Below are 18,201 nucleotides of genomic sequence, written 5' to 3'. Positions count from 1 at the left end.
CCCCAAAAAGTTTTCCTGACCATTCAAGTAAGTCCCCAGTTATTCTTTATCTCATCATCCTGGGTTTGAAAACACAAACGTTTTTAAACTAAAGAAAAAAAAAATTTCTTTTTAAAACACTTAAACTGGGAAAACTTTATATTAGACAAGTTAACAGTCATCCTTCAAATTGCATCTCAAATATGACTTTTTACAGAAAAGTTTTGACATCCCACACCCCATCTTAAGAAAACGTCCCTTCATGATACACCCTCGTAGGATCATATGCCTCTTCGCCTACCCTCTGTCTCCTTCTGACTGCGTGACTGCCTGCCTGATGCCTGCCTTGCCCGGGGCATGTGAGCTTTGGGAACAGGAACCAATTTGTTCACTATTTCTCCCCGACCTCGAATAATAAAAACTGGCACAGAGAAGACAAATATTTGTTAAATGAAGAAATCACCAAATAAATCAGTAACTACACATAAAGTACTATTGCAGATCAACAAAATAAAAACCCCATCAGAAAACTATTAAAAACACATCTAAATGGCCAAAAAACATAAAATACGTTCACTCTTGCAAATCAAAGAAATATACTTTAAAACAAGAATCTTTGCTGCCCATCAGATTGGCAAAGATTTTTAAAAATAATCGTGCTTGGTATTTGTTTTGTGACTTGAGCACGCACCCTGCGTGTGCTCACTCATCTCCATGGGCTGTATACAGTGGCCAAGTGCTGCTGAGGCTGAGGACCTCAAATCAGCACCGCTGTGGAAAACCACGTGGATGCACGCAGAAAAACCTCTGAAATGTGCACTCTAATCCAATCAACCTTTCTCTTGGATTGTATCTAAGGAAACAGACTAAGTAAACAAGATGTAATTCACAGAATTGTTTATAATGGAGAATATCATAAATTTTAACTGGTTCAACAGAGAACTGGTTAAACAGTGCTCAGTAATAGATTCTATTTGGCCATTAAAATTAAAGATGTATATATTAAACAGAAAAAGATGACTGACAATGATTTCCAAAAGGAAAATAGGTTACAAAACTGGTTTAAAAGTCTGCTCCCACTTCTTTACAACATATACGGAAAAGTTACTGATGATTCTTTGTGCCCGGATTACAGATTTTTAACTTTTTCTTAATATGAAATTTTTGTGATTGTCAGATATTTATATAATTAACTATTTTATCATCAGAACGAAGAAAGCTGTTTCCAGCTTAAATAAAAATTTACAGGGCTATTCAAGCTCTGTAAATCTCTGTGTAACCCACACATCCACCCTCAGCCAGGTTGGACTCTGCTCCTCAGTGCCAGGGTCATTCGTGACTGGTACCCCTGGAAATGGACACCACCACTGTCTGTATTTCCCACCCACCCTTTAAGAAGTTCTGTGACAGTGTTCGCCACACTGAAGTATAATTCTTTCTGTACACGTCTCCTTAACGAAGACTGGGAACTCCTTGACGGTCTCCCCTGATTACTGAATGCACAGACCTAACCAGAAGCCCCACACCCCATATCTTTTAAATGAAAATAGCTACTAGAAAATGTATGTTTCCAAAACTACAGATTTGGGAATGGAACACCTCCATAAGGCTGCCCAGGTAATTGGGAATAGGGGATGATGTCGGGATGTTCACAGATTTACCATTATAAATGGGTTTAGTTGAACATTTTTTAAAAAGCTTGCCTCCTCAGAGTATACACTAGTTGGCTAGGTAGAAGAGAGAAGTAGTTATAAAAATGAAGGCTCTTAGCTAACATAAGCAAAAGCAGCATTTTTAAAGAGTACACAGTAGTTTGACTGGATTTCTGTGGTTACTTAAAATTTTAACATCTTTATAAAATAATAGGTTTCTGAAAGTATTATCACAATTATAAAGTATATTTTCTCAATTTAATGCTGGTATCCATGAATGTAGTAACGTAACACAAGTAACAGGAAAGATATACAGGCATTCTTGTACGTAGCTTCAGGTATGTGCACGCACACACTTCTGTGTCCATGTTAATGCTACCTACTTGATTTACAAGTTCAGGGATACCCAGAGCTCTGTCAATTTCTTCCAAGCCTGTGGCATCTGTGTTGCTCAAGAGTGTGTGCAGCTGGTCCAACAATGCTCTTTCATCGTTCTGTCCTTCTAGGTTAGAAGGAGGCCCAAGGAGGTCATCCAGGGAATTCCTAAGAAGTGGCCTAAAAAGAAACTTGCAATCAATTTCAACTTTCCTCTCCAAAATAAAAAAAAATCACAGTAACTGTGCACAATATTTTTAATATACAATAATAACTCAAATACAAGTATAAATAATAAACGAACTGAGCAGTACAGATGAGTAAATGGCATCAATTTAAATTTAAGGCCCACAATTTTAAACTCACCGGACCATCTTCAACTAGCATATCTAGCTTACACCTCCCCATCCCACCACCAAAATGTAACTGCTTAGACCCCTAGGCATTTGGAAGATAGCAGAGATTAGGGATGGGGGGTGGAGGGTGCAGTTTTCAAGACCGTTCAAGAATAGAAGTGGTAGTAGTCATGATACCTGTAAGCTGGGAAATGAATAAAAGAACAGGAAAAAGGATAGAAATGTTGAACTATCAATGAAATGAGCCTAGGAACATGCAAAATAACTTTTTGTTATATCTGACTCACAATGTATTGATGAGCTCTAATATAAGTATATATTACAATACAAAACAAGTATAATACAAACTCCATACACCCACAGCAAGGTGCCAAAGTTCTCCAACATATTAAAGGTACATGGAGCCAGAAATTTCTCCTCACTCAGAAAAATCCTGTGACAAAACTATTTGCTCTGTATGGGGTAGAGAAGCACTCAAGTTAATACTCATATTTACATCATTGTCTACTCAATAGATCGATTCATTTTTTCTTTAATTTATTGTAGAATTCGAGTAAGAATTGACACTGACATGTGGCCACTTTCATGCAAAAGAGTTACTGACAAAGCTAAATAAAAATTAAATACAAACATAATCCACAATCTTTCTTTTACAAAAGTAAGAGTGCTATAGTTCGCTGTCATTATTATCTCTGAAATGTTTCAAATAATTTTAGAGAAAAATTATCCAATCCTTAAAAATTAACTTTCCATAAAAGTGGGCTTACCAACTCTGACTACCATACACCTTGTCAAACTGGTGCTGAATGACCCCCTCCTGGAGGAGGGTTATGGCATTATGAGAGACCACTACCCCACGGAGGCTCTCAAGTTTGATACAGCTCAACAGTCCTGAGAGCTGAACAACATGGCTCCGTCTGCTTCCTCTTCCACAAATGCCACTGCTTGCGGCCTCAGCCTCATTCTTACACACAATTATTCAAGAAACACCCAGATGGCAACCAAGTAGCTAATTAAACAGAGTTTTCCTCATTCTCTTTCAGGTTTGTTCCTGTGCTGATTCTTTTAGAGATAATCAGATGCTAATGTTTTCTACAGAGTCACAAAATAAAGCCCCACCTATTCTGAGTCCCATGAGGGCCTTGTTCCATGGACAACATGCCATCTGGCCAGGAACCTGGTTGGTTAGATGGTGCTGCTTGGCCATAAGGACTGACCCCCATTCCCATGGGCATTTCACCAGGCCCTGGGGGTACAAAAAGAAAAGATAAATGTTCAAATAAGCCAATAGCAAAAATTACCCTAAAACATCTATATATTTTTTTTTATAAAGGGGATGCTTACGCATTTGAAGCATCTGCTGTTGCTGCTGTTGCTGCTGCTGCTGCTGCTGCTGTAAAATTGGTCTCGCACCTGGGATGCTACTGGACCGAAGAGGCAAGGTGGGCATCGAGCCACCCACCGTAGGTCTGGGTAAAGAAGCACTATAATCCACTCCTGGTCTCCCCAAGGAGTTTGAACTCATAGGTTCCATTCTGCTGGCCTTTGCGTTTGGTAAACCCCAGTCTCCTGAGGACGGAGTCTGATTCACAGTCACGTTTCTGTTTGGTCCACCTACAAGAAGTAGAAATGATTAGGTCTTTTCCATATTATAATGAAATTCTTCTTATCTCACATAGGTACAGTCATCATACACAACATCGGCTGTGACAAAAAAGTGCTTTGCCATCCTATGAATGAGGCTAGCCAACTATTACGACATTTCTGATGGGCCACTATTGCTATATATTCATTACAGGTTAGAAAATGTCTTACATCAAAAGTCTCCTTAAGAGTTTAAACAGCCAAGACAGAATAAATGAAGGAAATACTCATGAAAGAAACACTGTGCTACTTACATTCAAAAGCCTATTACTTAATCCCAGTTATTTAAATGACTTTAAGTGTGTTAAATTTGCTTTTCCCAAAAGAAAAATTTTGATCATGAATACTAATTAGAAATAACATACCCATATTTGAACCATAATTTTCCTGACTATCCACCATTCTTGGATTCCCACCCAACATGGGTTGCTTTGGTAACATGGGGAAAGCACTGATGTTCTTCACTGGGGGACTCGAGCCAACAGAAACGGGGCTATCTAGAGACACTGCTCGGTTATATGGGGGACGGATAGACTGCACAGACTGTGGACTCCTCAAACCTGTTGAAAACATAGAAGCACAATACATATAAATATTCTGATGATTCAATACATAAATAATCAAGTATAAGACATAAATACCAATGCCCACCCAAGAATGTCTTTCTTACTAAAACAAACACTGTCTTCCTTTACAACATAAACACTAAGCACACACACACACACACACAGTCTCGCATTCCAAACAAAGTAGAAACAAGAGTCTTGTTTGGATGAAGTACTAGGTGCTGATCTGCAGCGTGATACAGTCATTCCTATTATGCTTCACTTAATACTGAAAACATTACCAATGTTTCAAACTCCATAGGTTCTTCCATATGTACTTATTAAGTGGCTTCTCTGCTTAAAATTTTACAATTAAATGTAACAAGATAAGCTGCCTTCTAATCAAACAAGAAATGAAACTTAAATTTCCTTCTAACTTTTTTTTTTGCTTTTTCCAAACTAATTCATTGATCTGACTATCCTTTTCAGTTTAGGAAATAGTGCCACTGAAAATGAATAATGAATAACTATTCAGATAATTATGAATTATTCCTTTTCAATTTATACATATAATATATCCTTATTTAACTGATGAACGAGGAAACATGGCTATACGAGAGAGGCTGGGTAAGAACTGACAAACATCAAAGAAGTCTCATAACTAGATGACAAAATTACGTAAATGCCAAAAGACAGGTTTTGAGCAGTTCTGGTTGCTTTTTAATCCAATCCACTGTGCCTAAGAAAAATATATGCCCTAGTACTTACCACTCATCCGCAGCAACCAGAGATGAACATTTTCCTATAAGTGCCATGATTACTGGCATATCAGTGAGCAGTGGGAAATTTAAAAATAGGAAAATGTCCAAAACACATACATTATAAATTAGTATAAGAAACTGAAAAGCAGAGTATGCTAGTTGGATCCTTGACTTAGCATAAGAGTACATACAAGTGTTCAGAAAAGTTTAAAAGGTGGCAAGAATAAAACCTAGTTCTTTCTTACCCAGAGAATTTGTGCCTTGAAACATCTGTTGCTTGGTTCCCAGACTACTACTATTTGTGGATATGGAATTATTATAAAAGTCAGAACTGGTCAGATCACCAAGGATAGCATCTAGATTATCCAGATCACCAGATCCCTAAAAATAAATTTTTAAAAATTAATCTGTGTATACTACCAGTCGCATAGGTATAAACATATTCATTGGAAGAAAACATGAAATGGAAACAAGTACAATACGATAGTTAACTGAAATAATGCCCAACTTAAAGGCAGGCTTATTATGAGCCCCCTCCCCTAAACTTCTTCCTTGAAAGAACAGTTTAAACTAAGATAAATACCTGGGTTTGGAAGTGCTTTCAAAGGGACTTTTTTTTTTTTAATTTATACTAGATGTTTATTTCTCAAACTGTAGGATATTTTCCAGCTGACATTAGCGAGGATCATTCGCTGACAGAGATGTCTGCATCTACACATACCTTCTGAAAACAGGTATGACTAATAATAAAAGCAACGAGCTGATATTCAACATGATATTCATGGGCATGCTTTAAAAGGGGCTTTGGGTCAATAAATTTAGAGAACACTAGCTTAAACAAAGTTAAACAGACATCCTAATAATAGGATTTCTCCAAGACTTTAATTTTCTCAGGCACAAACTGACATCTCCCAAGACAGTGTTCCTCAGAGTTTAGGAAATGCTTACATAGAATGCGATTGTGTACATGAAACATAGTTTTAGATATAAATCAAAATTCTGTTGTTTAATACAAAAATTTTTTTCCTGTTTCTACCAATCTACCCATTCCAACAATAAACACCTCCATGAAAAATTTCAAACTGGCTAACAAGTTATCATCACAGTTTAAAATATATACATCTGATATTTCTAAATTACATCATAATATATTTTACTGATATCCAAAAGAATTAGAGAAATGACAGCTCAATGTTAACTTCCATTAAATAAATCTAAAATAGAAGATATGAATTTGCATAACACATTGTCTAACTCAGAAATGCACTGACGAGACACAATGACTAAGCTGAAATATACAGAAAACAAATTACCTCTTCATTTGCTTCCGTCTTAATTTTAGCGTCTTTCTCCTGACTCGAGCTAGGAACAGAGGAGCTGCTGCACTGACTCATTTTAGCGTCCACTCCCTCCACTTTGGGCTGTAGTTCTTTAGAGAGTGTGTCACTAGGATCATCCCTGTCCAGCAGGTATCTAAGCAGTGCATTATTTTCCTTCTTCTTAGGACTTAGTTGCTCCTGCTTGACACTTCCTTCTACACAAGAGGTCGTACTACTGGTGTCCTTCCCGGTTGCTTCTGCGGTAATCTTGGCCACTTCGGCTGGTGAATTCCCATTCTGCAGCAACTTATGCAAAATCCGGTGCTTCTCTTGCAGCAGGGACCCATGCATGTTGGATGTGGAGGACACTCCTCCGGACGTTGAAGACGAGACCCCAGAGGGACTGGTGACGCTATTGGAAGAATCTTTACAAGTTGAATCCAGTGGGGAGTTGGTCAAAGAGGAATGACCCCGGTCATCAGAAGAGCAGGTAAGTAACTGCAGCAATTTTTTGTGGCCTTTGTTTTCCAGGGGACCCCTTTGGTTCTCCGAACCTTCGGCACTGCTCTCCTTACTTTCTTTCTCATTGAGGTGATCCCGGCTACTTGACTGACACATTGAACTCTCCACTGGATTCTGGTCACAATACAAGCCTAAGGGACTCTTGGAATCCTGACTGTTCACTTTACTTGGTTGGGTTATATTCATATTGGGAGAATTATCCAATTTGGGGCCTGGTGAAGACAGAGTAGATAAAAGAGACGTCCCCACGCCCTCACTGATAGCTTGAAGGGCACTGAGAGAGCTGCTAGAAAAGCTGTGGCTCCCAGTATTGCCAGAAGACCCCATGGGAGAGTGCACGCCTGGATTTGGAGAAAAATGAGGAAAAGAATTAGACGAGCAGATGGTATGCTAAAACACCACTTAACTCTTCAGAGTTTCTATTACAAAATGAATTAACTTCACAAGAATTACGGTGGTATGGAAAGAAAAGAATTACCAAAGAAAAGGAAGAAAAGGAAACACCAACATGAATACCTGCAACAGGAGAAAACTGATGTGAGGCCATCTTGGGACTCCCGCGATTTCGGGGCGAGATCATGATATTCTGCTGGCTGGAGCCCAGCCCAGGGCTCCCATGGGGCGGGCTACTCATGCTGAGGCCATAGTTGTTGTTCTGGTAGGAAGACGGCGACTGCACGGCTGGCCCGGAGTTCACCGAAGCTATGCTACTGGAAGCCGCATACCTAGCTCCACTCATCTGCCCTGCGGTGCTGGGGTCGGCCAAGCTGTAGGTCCTGCTGCCCAGCATCTGTAAGCCTTGGTTTGGCGACATACTCATGCCGCCTACCGAACTGTTGCATCCGGCCACTGGAGGTCTAATGCCCTGTCCAACAGGATTTGGGTTTGGTCTATACCCATTCTGTTCCCTGCAAAGAAAGAAACATCAAACTTTTACTAAAAATTTACAGTCATACACAAAAGCCCTGAATCTGATTTTTTTTTTTAAAGGATGAAGTTAAGTGCCCAGGAACGTAACTTCTTAGGCATCATTCCAATATCTGGCGACAATTCCAATGTAGATATTATCAATTATTAACCTAATAACATACTTTTTAATAAGCTATGAAAGCTAAATAAGTGACACCACCACAGCACTGTGAAGGGCCAATAGCTATGTTAAGTGGAATCTCAGCAGGGCTTTGCTAGAGTGGCCATCTAAGGGTTAACGTGGAGGTGCTTGCAAACTACCCAAAATAATTAATGGATGAATATTCACGTGTTGTTCTTTTACCGTCAGCAACAGCAACAACCCTTTATTCTTAAAGTCTACTTTCAAATTTTAAATTCAATCCCTAAAAGCAATGTAGTTTATCATTAGAAATGAAAGGTAACAGAGGGAGTCAAGACTTTATATGCTCTTTCAGCCTTCCCATCTCCCAGCAAGTAATTATTTAATGAATACACATTTTCACATAAAAATATAACCTTAAAGAAACATATCCAGGAATCTAAACACACTTCAGCAAATCTAACATCCTTGCTTTTTCTCATTACATTTCCTCTCTTTTACATTAATAAGAACACATCTTGAGAATGCTGCATTTGTATGAGAATACATAGTAATCTATCATTACCTCTGAAGAAAGTGGGTTGAGACAAAGCCATGACGATCATTTGTTACAGGATTTCGGAAGAGTTTGCTTTTGGTTTGTGCAGTCACTATAGTTCCATCAGCCAAAGAGAATCGATACACTGGAGTTTCTGCATGGCCATGGATATAAGCTGTGGGAGAAAAGATCTCATTACTATTAACTACAACTGGCAAACAGACACATAGAGGAGAGGAAAGAAAAATGTACTTCAAACGCAACATTTTCAAAATCCAGTGAAAGACTGGACCTGCACCAAAATTATGAACAATCTAATCTAAGAATGCTCAAAAGAATCATTTTCCTACCCACACAAACAAAACAACAATTACGGTTCTTATACATACTTTGACATGCTTTACAGCATGTCAAAAACAATGACAAACGATATCAAGATTAACTTCAAAATTCTTTACCTTCTTGATAGTGACGTTTCTGGGACCATGACTGTCCATCATTAAGACTAAAAAATCTCTGGATACACCTTCGGATTATATCTTCAAAACCAGGTCTCATAGAAGATCTCAGTGAATTTGTATCTATATTGACAAGTTTTCCTATTAAACAGAAAATAAGGATTTAAATCCAACCTACTAGTATTTACTGTTGCACATGGTATGGCTTAGCACTAAAAAATAAAATAAAGACACGAAATCTTTGCTCCACCTTCTCTGATGCAAATTTCTGCTATATCCAGAGCTTTTCATCAACAGCATAGTCCCACTGCAAACTCTTACATTAAGTGTTTTGCTCTACAGACAATAAGAGTGTATCACACAACTCCTTTGATTTTGTGAACATACAGAAAAAGTAACACGTCCAGATAAACGCAGGTTCATTTGCATTTAAGGAAAAATTCCACCTACCAATAAACTTGTTCATATCTGAAGATATTCTATCCCTGCAACTCTGAAGCAAGAGAAAATACCTGCCTTAACAGCTGGCAGCTACAATTCTTCCATCTGAGAGGTGACTGCATTTTTGGACACTTAAAATCTAAACTAGGAGGGTTAACCCAATACTCATGTCTTATGGAATTTTCTAACAACTTTTGCTTAATATCAAATACACTAAAGAGACAAAATATATACAATTCAAAAGTGCTATGAAGTTAAAGAAAGTTTTGTGAAGATGGTCCTTAAAAATTGGCTGGCCTCTTCCTTTCTGAGCAGCACCAGGGAAGGCAGGTGCAAAAACACATCTTACAAAAAGTGGCGAAAAGGGAGTCAAGACCAAAGTGGTCGACCCATTTTCAGAGACTGGTATGACATGAAAGCACCAGCTATGTTCAGCATGAGAAATATCGGGACAACACTAACCACAAGGACTCAAGGAACCAAGACCGCCTCTGATGGCCTCCAGAGTTGTGCTACTGAACTGAGCCTTGCTGATCTGCAGAATGCTGAAGCTGCACTTAAAAAAATTCAAAATAATTACTGACAATGTCCAAAGGCAAACACTGTGTGATCAACCACCATGACATGGATCTCTGTGACAAAAATATACCCCATGGTCAAAAAATGTTAAACTACGATTGAAGCTCATGTTGATGTAAGACTACCAATGGTTGTTTTTGTTTGTTCTGCAGAGTTTAATAAAAAAAAATGCAATACTCAGATCCTAATGACCTATGCTCAGCAAATCCAGATGGGATGTAAATCATGACAAGAGGTACAGTGATTTTTTAAAAAGTGATCGATAATTTGATTCCAGACAGACTGAGAAAGATATAGAAAAGATTTGCTAATATGTTTATTCTTTCCATGACATGGCTGTGAGGAAAGTAAAAAACGAAGAAAATCAAGTTTGTATTGGGAAAACTCATAGAGCTTCATGGTGAAAGCCAGTTCTGGAAATGCTAAAAAGGCACTAGTATAGAATAAGCTCTTAGATACTAGCCATTAGTCTAAGAATCTGTTTAAAATTCAGGCCTTTAATAGTAAAAAATAAAAGTCTCATTAATGAGGTAAAAATGATTAAGGAGAAGAGACATATGCATTCCAGAGAGAGTAAACATTTGTGTGCTATGCCAAGAATAACACAGATTTGTCCTCAACCACCTCCCCTGGACCTAGCTCTGAAAGCCACATGACAAACACAAAATAGATACTCAAAAGAAAATGTGTTAAATAAAACACATCAGGGACAGAGGATAAAAAATCTCCCCAAAGGCCAAAAAAAGTATTGTGTGGAGTGCAACAAACCTCCTATGAGGAACGGACAGCAATTGGAATGTACCAACTCTATAGTTCGATGGCTCTCAGATGTTACACAACGTGATTTTTTTGGGGGGCCTGGTAATTTCTAACTTTATAATAAATATGTATTGCTTTTATACTAAGGAAAAAATATTTATAACTTTTAAAGGTTCTACTCGCTGAACTGCTTGGGTAAAGATGTTCTATTTAGTATTTTTAGTAACAAAATATGAAGTATTGTTATTTAAGGAAAAATGTAGACTGCCAAATCCTAACAGATCCAGCAAAAAAACCACACTAAAAGGATAATATAACACATAAAAATTCTTCTCACAAAGTTTGATGATCTCAAGGTAAGTTAACAGAAAATTTTCCAATATAAAGTAATATTCATCAGTGTAAATAGATTGACGATTTAAAATACAAATAAATAACTTTGTTTTTTTTCATCTGTGAAAATTAATCTCAAGCGACCTCTAGAAAAGTAGCCTGGCATAAAATGATTGATGACTGCAAAAACAGCTATTTTTACAGTAAAATATTATTATGTATGTATGTAATATATATACATGTGCATATATGTATAAATATACACATGCACATATATATATAGTAGCTACAAGTTAAGTGTTTATTTAAACATACTCCAGTTTACCAAATTAGTTACTGAAGGTCCACATGATGGGCATAAAGCCAACAGTACATGCTCTGACGTCGAGCAGACCTAGCTGCAAATTCTCTTCTTATTAGCCATGATCTTGGACAAGTAACACAAACTCTCTGTCACCAGGCCTGTTTCCTCAATCTCTGAGATGTAGTATACGTGACAAACCCTTGGCCATCACCATTTAGGGTCAGATGATCACAAGAGTGACTCTGAATGATCACATGGTGAATACAGATAACATTCCCTCTGTGTTTAATTTCATCATTGTGCCTTAGCTTTATCAACCACACTGGCTTTAATTCTTTACTCCGGTGGTCAAAAAAGGGCGTCCAAGATTAAAATAAAGCTCATGTCAAGATTACGCCCAATAATTCTCATTCAAATCACCGATACCTTTGAAATTTTATTCCTTTATGAAAAGTGGGTTTGAAGTTAGAGAAAAGAAATAATAACCTCTGACTTAAAGTAATATTTAGATAGAAGGCCAGGTACCTCTACATTTATTTTTAATTTATTGAGGAGATTTTAAGTGTCAAATATACCCAACTCAAACGCTAAGGGTTTTAGTGACTCTCTCTCAGGGTTGTATAAGAAAAATAGGAAATAATCTACACAAAGCATTCATTACAGTGGTTGCTGGCACTTAAATGATAATGCAGGCTGTAGAACAGTTAACTTTTCTAAAAGTTTCCAAAATGAACAAAATGTATATACACAATACACAAAGTTTTTACCTGAAAGATCATGTCTAGTAATAAAGCTCTCAGGGTTTGCTGGAAATGCTCTTTCTCCTGTAGTAATGCGGCGTGCGACACAGATCATACAGGACTGCAGATCTACGATAAAAATTTACCCAGGTAAGGAACATACATAACTTTTAAATATGTCTGTACAATCGCAAGTAAAGACATGAAATGCAGTAAAAACTGTAATGATAGGAGTTATAAAACTATAAGTTTAACTGCCATCTGCTTGATAAACGTCACGCACGTGACCTCTCTTACCTTCCCCTTCCTCCATCATCGCACGTGGCTGAGACAGGGCAAAGCACTGCATGGTCTCATATCTCTGGCGTGTTTCAGGACTAGTGTTTACGTCTTCCAGAATATCATGTGGCATTTTCATCAACATACGGCAATTAAATGTATGGCTTTTTTGTCTCTGGGTTTCGTTTGTCCACGCAACTCCATTAACTTTGGAAAACAAATTGAAAGGAGTTTTGAAAGCTGGTGATTCAGGCGATGACCATCATCAAGAATTAAGGCTGTATTTTTTCATTACACACGTTTTCCATAGTAACGTCTGTGCTAACATTTCAAGGTGGCAATACAGCAGAGTTCCCCCTTTTCCACAGTTTTAGTTACCCATGGCCAACCATGGTCCAAAGCTATAAACTGGAAAATTCCAGAAATAAACAATTTATAAGTTTTAAATTGCATGCCATCTCACTCCACCTGCCCAGGACATGAATCATTCCTTTGTCCAGCATATCCATGTGGATACACCACCTGCCTGCTAGTCAGTTCATACCCATCTTGGTATCAGATCGAGCATCTCTGTACTGTAGTGCTTGTGTTCAAACAACCCTTATTTTACTTAATATTGGCCCCAAAGAGCAAGAGTAGTGATGTTGGCAATTCAGATACTCCAAAGAGAAGCCATAAAGTGCTTTCTTTCAGTTAGAAAGGTATGCATATATGTATGTATATATGTATGTATGCATGTGTGTGTATGTATGTGTGTGTATAGGAAAAAAGAGTATATTTAGTGTCTGGTGTGATCCACGGTTTCAAGCATCTACACTGGGGGTCTTGGAATATATTCTCTCTGGATAAGGGGAGACTGCTATATATAGAACTTTGGAATAATTTCAATTAAAGTAGAAATCTCACTGTATATTTTGGCCACTTTAAATGTTTACCATAATCTAAATTCACTGAGGTCATATTTGAAAATTTTGCTATTAACCACTTACCTTTCTACACAAATTTAATCACTTGGTTCCTAAAAAGGTATGCTCAATTTTCTAAGAAATGGTCAAGAAAAAAATTTTTTTCAACTTATTTAGAAAATACACATTAAAAGCCTACCTGTAGATTTCGGTAAGTTTTTAAGAAAATCCTTTCTGTCTTCTTCATGCAAAATATTGTAGACACTTGTGTTAACCAGGTCCTCTTGCTTATATTGCAGGTATTGTGTGACATTTTCTGACACAAATACAATGTTTCCATCACGATTCACCACAAACAGGAAACCATCCAATGCCTAAAGTGGAATATGTTGATATGGGATATTATGGACTGAACTATATTATATCATTTGAAGCCTAAACCCTCAATGTGATTGGAGATAGGGCTTCCAGGAGGTAATTAATGAAGTCATAAGGGCAGGCCTCTAATTCAATATGACTGGTGTCCTTATAAAAAGAGAGAGATGCCGGGGATGCACAGAGAAAGGACATGTGAGGACACAGTGAGAAGGCAGCCATCTACAAGCCAAGGAGAGAGGTCTCAGAACAAAATCAAGCCTGCCAACAACTTGATCTTGGACTTGCAGAACTCCAGAATTTTAAAAAATGATTTTCTGCTGTTTAAGCAGTTTGTGGTATTTTTTTATGGCAGCCTTAGCTGACTAAGACACTGACCTTAGTACTAAGAATTTGAAAAAACTACTGCTGATTTAACAATAACTGCAAACAACTATCAGCCACCATTTCTTTTAACATTAGCGCCATTACCACAAGATTTTATAAAAAATAATTTGAAAAAAAAGACAAATAGTCAACATAAAATCTGAATTAATGTCTAATCTAATTTTTGAAGATTTACCTCTTCAAAACTTTAAAAATAAGAAAATCACCCTCCGCACTTCCTATTTTTCCATTTGATACCAAATCAAGCTACAGGAATTACACTACTCCGTAATGAGAATTTACAGAGGAACTGAACTGATCAGCTACAAAGCAGATGGAGCAAATTACTTCAAACAAAAATAGTTGACAAGTGAACTTTACGAAAGGTTTCAGACCCAGACTTCAAGTAAGAGAAACATTCTCTAAGTGCTATAGATTAATTATGTCTATTTAAGACAGCTACTTAGAAAACAATGCAATTTTTAAGCCTTAAAAATTCCTCGAGAATGTAAAATTATATGATCGTGCAAAAATGCACCAAAAAGTCTGAGCTAAGATATGCCCAAATATAACCTTTGTGAAAGTGTGCATTACCTTTCCTCTCTGGCTTCTTTTTATGTTTTGTTTGCTTTCTCAGTTTGCAACTAAGTTTTTATGAGGGTCCCCCTCCCCCATGGGACCTCTTGAATTTTATATACATGGTAAATCTGAGAGCACTTTACTATCATCATACTCAGGATATTGAGTTCTGTCTCACAAAAAGAAAGATGTGTTTTTGTTCTTATTACCTAACCAAAGTTTCAACAATTTTTTTTAAAGAAATCAACAGAGCTTACTGGTAGCTGAAACCATATACTTGCCTGAAGTAAAAGTGGTCCTAAGGAGTCTTTGTCAATAACTCCCTGTCCTGTAGAAGATACATCAGCTTTCTGAACATCATCATCATTGGAAATAGCTTTTCCTAAAAAGACAGAAAGCAGTACTACAAATAGCACACATATCAGTGACAGATTATATCCACCTTCAAAGAGTCCCCAGAACAGACACAAAGAGGCACGCACACACATGCATATGTACACACACAACATTTCCTAATAAGAAAATTATGCCACAATATTCAAATGTTAAAATTAAATTTTAGAGTTACCCAGGAGGGCGGAAGATACCCTAAATTTTCTTTCACTACTAAACATACTACTATCCCATGGCTTCCTGAAAGGGAACTAACATGTGACGGGGTGAGCAACACTGGCCTTTTTCCAGTTCTGTTAACGGTTTCCTAAAGAGCAAAGCTGGTCAACTCATTTGTCCACTCCCACAGAGGCTAGCCTGATTAGCAGCAGTCCCTACCTGATCAACAAGGTAAGAAAAAGGCAATTGTAAACACAGTTAACGAGCTCCTTCTAAAAGACTTGAGTGTTGTTCTTACTTTGTATTACCTTGCTCTTTTATTTGACGTATCTGTCTTACTGTTTCCTTTAAAATTGCACATTTATCTGGTTTGACATTGAAATTGTCAATATCACTAAGATTAGCAGATATCAGTTCAGCCAATTCTTCAATATATTTACTCTCCTGCTCCCGTCTCCACTTTTCACCACTGCAGGTAAGACTAAGAAGAGGAAGGGGGAAAAAAAGCCATGAATACACCTATCATAAAAGAGCCATAAGCAGAATCAGTCCCTATACCACACCATTACCTTTCTACATAAATAAACTAAATTTAGCCCATAGAAACTATCAAAACATTGCCTTGGAGAAGTAGTAGAATATAGCAGAAATTCACACGAACAAATTCAAGTCCATCTTTTTGTTAGCCCAGTGGGCATGAGCAGAGTTAGTCTCAGTTTTATTATCTGAAAATTGGGGTTAAAGTCTTTACCTCATAGAAACAATAAAACTAACAAATAATAATAAAAACAGTCGTAGCTAGGTATTAATGATGAAGTTTTATGAATTGTAGATTATTTTTATTTTTCACCTATCACATTAAAATTCAAATGATACTGACCTTGGCAAATACTAAAAAGGCTACAGGATATCACTGCAAAAAATGCAATATTTTATTTCTATTTTTTAAATGTCTAAATTCAGAAAAATAATGAAACCTCACATATGCAAAAATATCAACTTATAACGTGTTCTTAAAAGATATTAAAGATTCTTATTTATAACAATCTTGGTTATCTATTCCCAACTCCTACCTCTTCCGCTGAGAAATGCTTCCTAAAGTATCACAGACTGTTAGTATAATATTCTCACTCCTATCTGAATCAGTGAAGAAGCTTCTATTACATCATAAGGATGTCCATCTCATTACTGTATCACTACTTACTATAAAGCAAAATAATAGTACTTAAGCGAAGACAAAAACCAAAAAAAATCAAACCAGAGAATATAAATAACAGAACGTCGAAATGTTATCTTTAAACCAAAAAATAAAGGCAGGGGGATGGAGACCTTGATGAAGCATCATGAAATTGCCTACCCTTGTCCTGGGGTATCACATGGCAATTTGCGTTTTCGTGAATCAGGGAGCAGTGGATCCAAGGAGTTTTCTCCTAATCCGCTCATCATGAATATACATCAGCAACTAAGAAAGAATAGTAAGATAAAAACATTATAAAATATCCATGACTCTGAAGGTGTTATATGCTTGAATGACTGAATCTTGTAATTCAGAATTAATTTCCCTAAATGGTTAGATAATTCTCAATATTCTTTATCATAAATGAATATTCTGAAGACAACCTCGGAGTTCACATTCCAGTTTAGTTATACAGAATAGCCAACTCGTAGACAGAAATGTTTCTCAAGTCCTACAAAAAATGTGAACATGAATACCTCAAAAAGAATTGGACACCTTCTTCACATTTAATAACAAGAAACAGGGACCACAAACTCTTCCACTGATAAAATCTTACATTTTATTTATATCTGAGTTAAGCACAAATAAGAGTTTACCTTGTCATTTGGTAAGAAGTATTCAAATGATAAAAGTCTAAATTACTTCAGGCTCAAGGTAGTATATTTTTTCCTTTAGATCATTTCATTAATATTTATCATCCAATGTATTTTTTTCTGTTACTTCAAAATAAACCTAGATTGTGTATATAACATGTAAACTCCATTACAGTCTGCTTAGAAAAGCACAACATTAAAACCTAAGGTGGGGCGGGGGGATAGATTTTGACAAGATCCATAAAGCAACAATTACTTTAATATTAACTGACAGAAACATAATATGCTTTGGTTAAAGTTTCATTAAGAAAATAAATGTAGGGTGTTTCTTGGAAAAAAGAGCAGATTTTAACACTTAATAGCTCATAATCTTAAGGCATTTACTAAGCCTTCACTAAGAATTTTATCCTGAACTCTTATTTAGGAAAGCAATCATTGTTCTAAAGAATTCCAAGTCAACCAAGAAGTTCGAACATTCCAAACGATTTTTTTTTAACATGCTAAAAAATGCATCTTGCATTCCATCTAGATTCTCTGAGACATGTTAAAGAACATAAATTTCCACTAGGTGGCACAATACTACCGGGAAGGGAGATTAAATAAAAAAGCAAAATTTCACACAAGATACTCATCGAACTTAAAATATGTAGCTTAAAGAAAAGCAAAATCACAAGATCATTAACCAGGAGTTCTAGATTACAACATTGCCTTTACAGATGCTCTAGGTATGAAATGAATACCAATAAAATTCATTCTACCTACAATTTTGGTAGCAAAATATAAGGCTGAAAAGCTGAGATGTTTCAAAGTTTGGAGAGTTGGGTTTTTTTCCCTCAACATAAAATAAAGGAGAGGAAAAAAACTTAAAATAACTGATTACTAGTGGCTTAATGTTATGATTTTAAATCATACTCAGAATACAATCAAATCACAGAATCCTTTCAAGCCCCTGAAACCAT

General features: G+C 36.8%; 1 protein-coding gene across 3 annotated transcripts in view; it reads right to left on the bottom strand.

The window, feature by feature from the left end:
* Positions 1–18,201, bottom strand: part of NCOA3 (nuclear receptor coactivator 3) — a 95,214-nt gene that overhangs the window by 12,162 nt on the left and 64,851 nt on the right. For all 3 annotated transcript variants that reach the window (XM_039864532.1, XM_039864534.1, XM_039864533.1), the window contains 15 exons: positions 16,770–16,874; positions 15,721–15,893; positions 15,142–15,242; positions 13,740–13,914; positions 12,654–12,842; positions 12,384–12,485; positions 9,201–9,341; positions 8,770–8,917; positions 7,670–8,061; positions 6,626–7,494; positions 5,558–5,693; positions 4,372–4,566; positions 3,707–3,976; positions 3,482–3,608; positions 2,015–2,186 (listed from right to left, as the gene is read on the bottom strand). In XM_039864532.1, the coding sequence (XP_039720466.1) occupies positions 2,015–2,186; positions 3,482–3,608; positions 3,707–3,976; positions 4,372–4,566; positions 5,558–5,693; positions 6,626–7,494; positions 7,670–8,061; positions 8,770–8,917; positions 9,201–9,341; positions 12,384–12,485; positions 12,654–12,842; positions 13,740–13,914; positions 15,142–15,242; positions 15,721–15,893; positions 16,770–16,858 (3,279 nt within the window). In that variant the 5' untranslated portion in view covers positions 16,859–16,874. The remainder of the gene's footprint in view (positions 1–2,014; positions 2,187–3,481; positions 3,609–3,706; positions 3,977–4,371; positions 4,567–5,557; positions 5,694–6,625; positions 7,495–7,669; positions 8,062–8,769; positions 8,918–9,200; positions 9,342–12,383; positions 12,486–12,653; positions 12,843–13,739; positions 13,915–15,141; positions 15,243–15,720; positions 15,894–16,769; positions 16,875–18,201) is intronic.

This window comes from Pteropus medius, unplaced genomic scaffold, assembly GCF_902729225.1.
Source record: "Pteropus medius unplaced genomic scaffold, Ma_sr-lr_union100, whole genome shotgun sequence".
NCBI classification, from domain to species: Eukaryota; Metazoa; Chordata; class Mammalia; order Chiroptera; family Pteropodidae; genus Pteropus; species Pteropus medius.
This window is presented reverse-complemented; position numbering and strand designations above follow the sequence as displayed.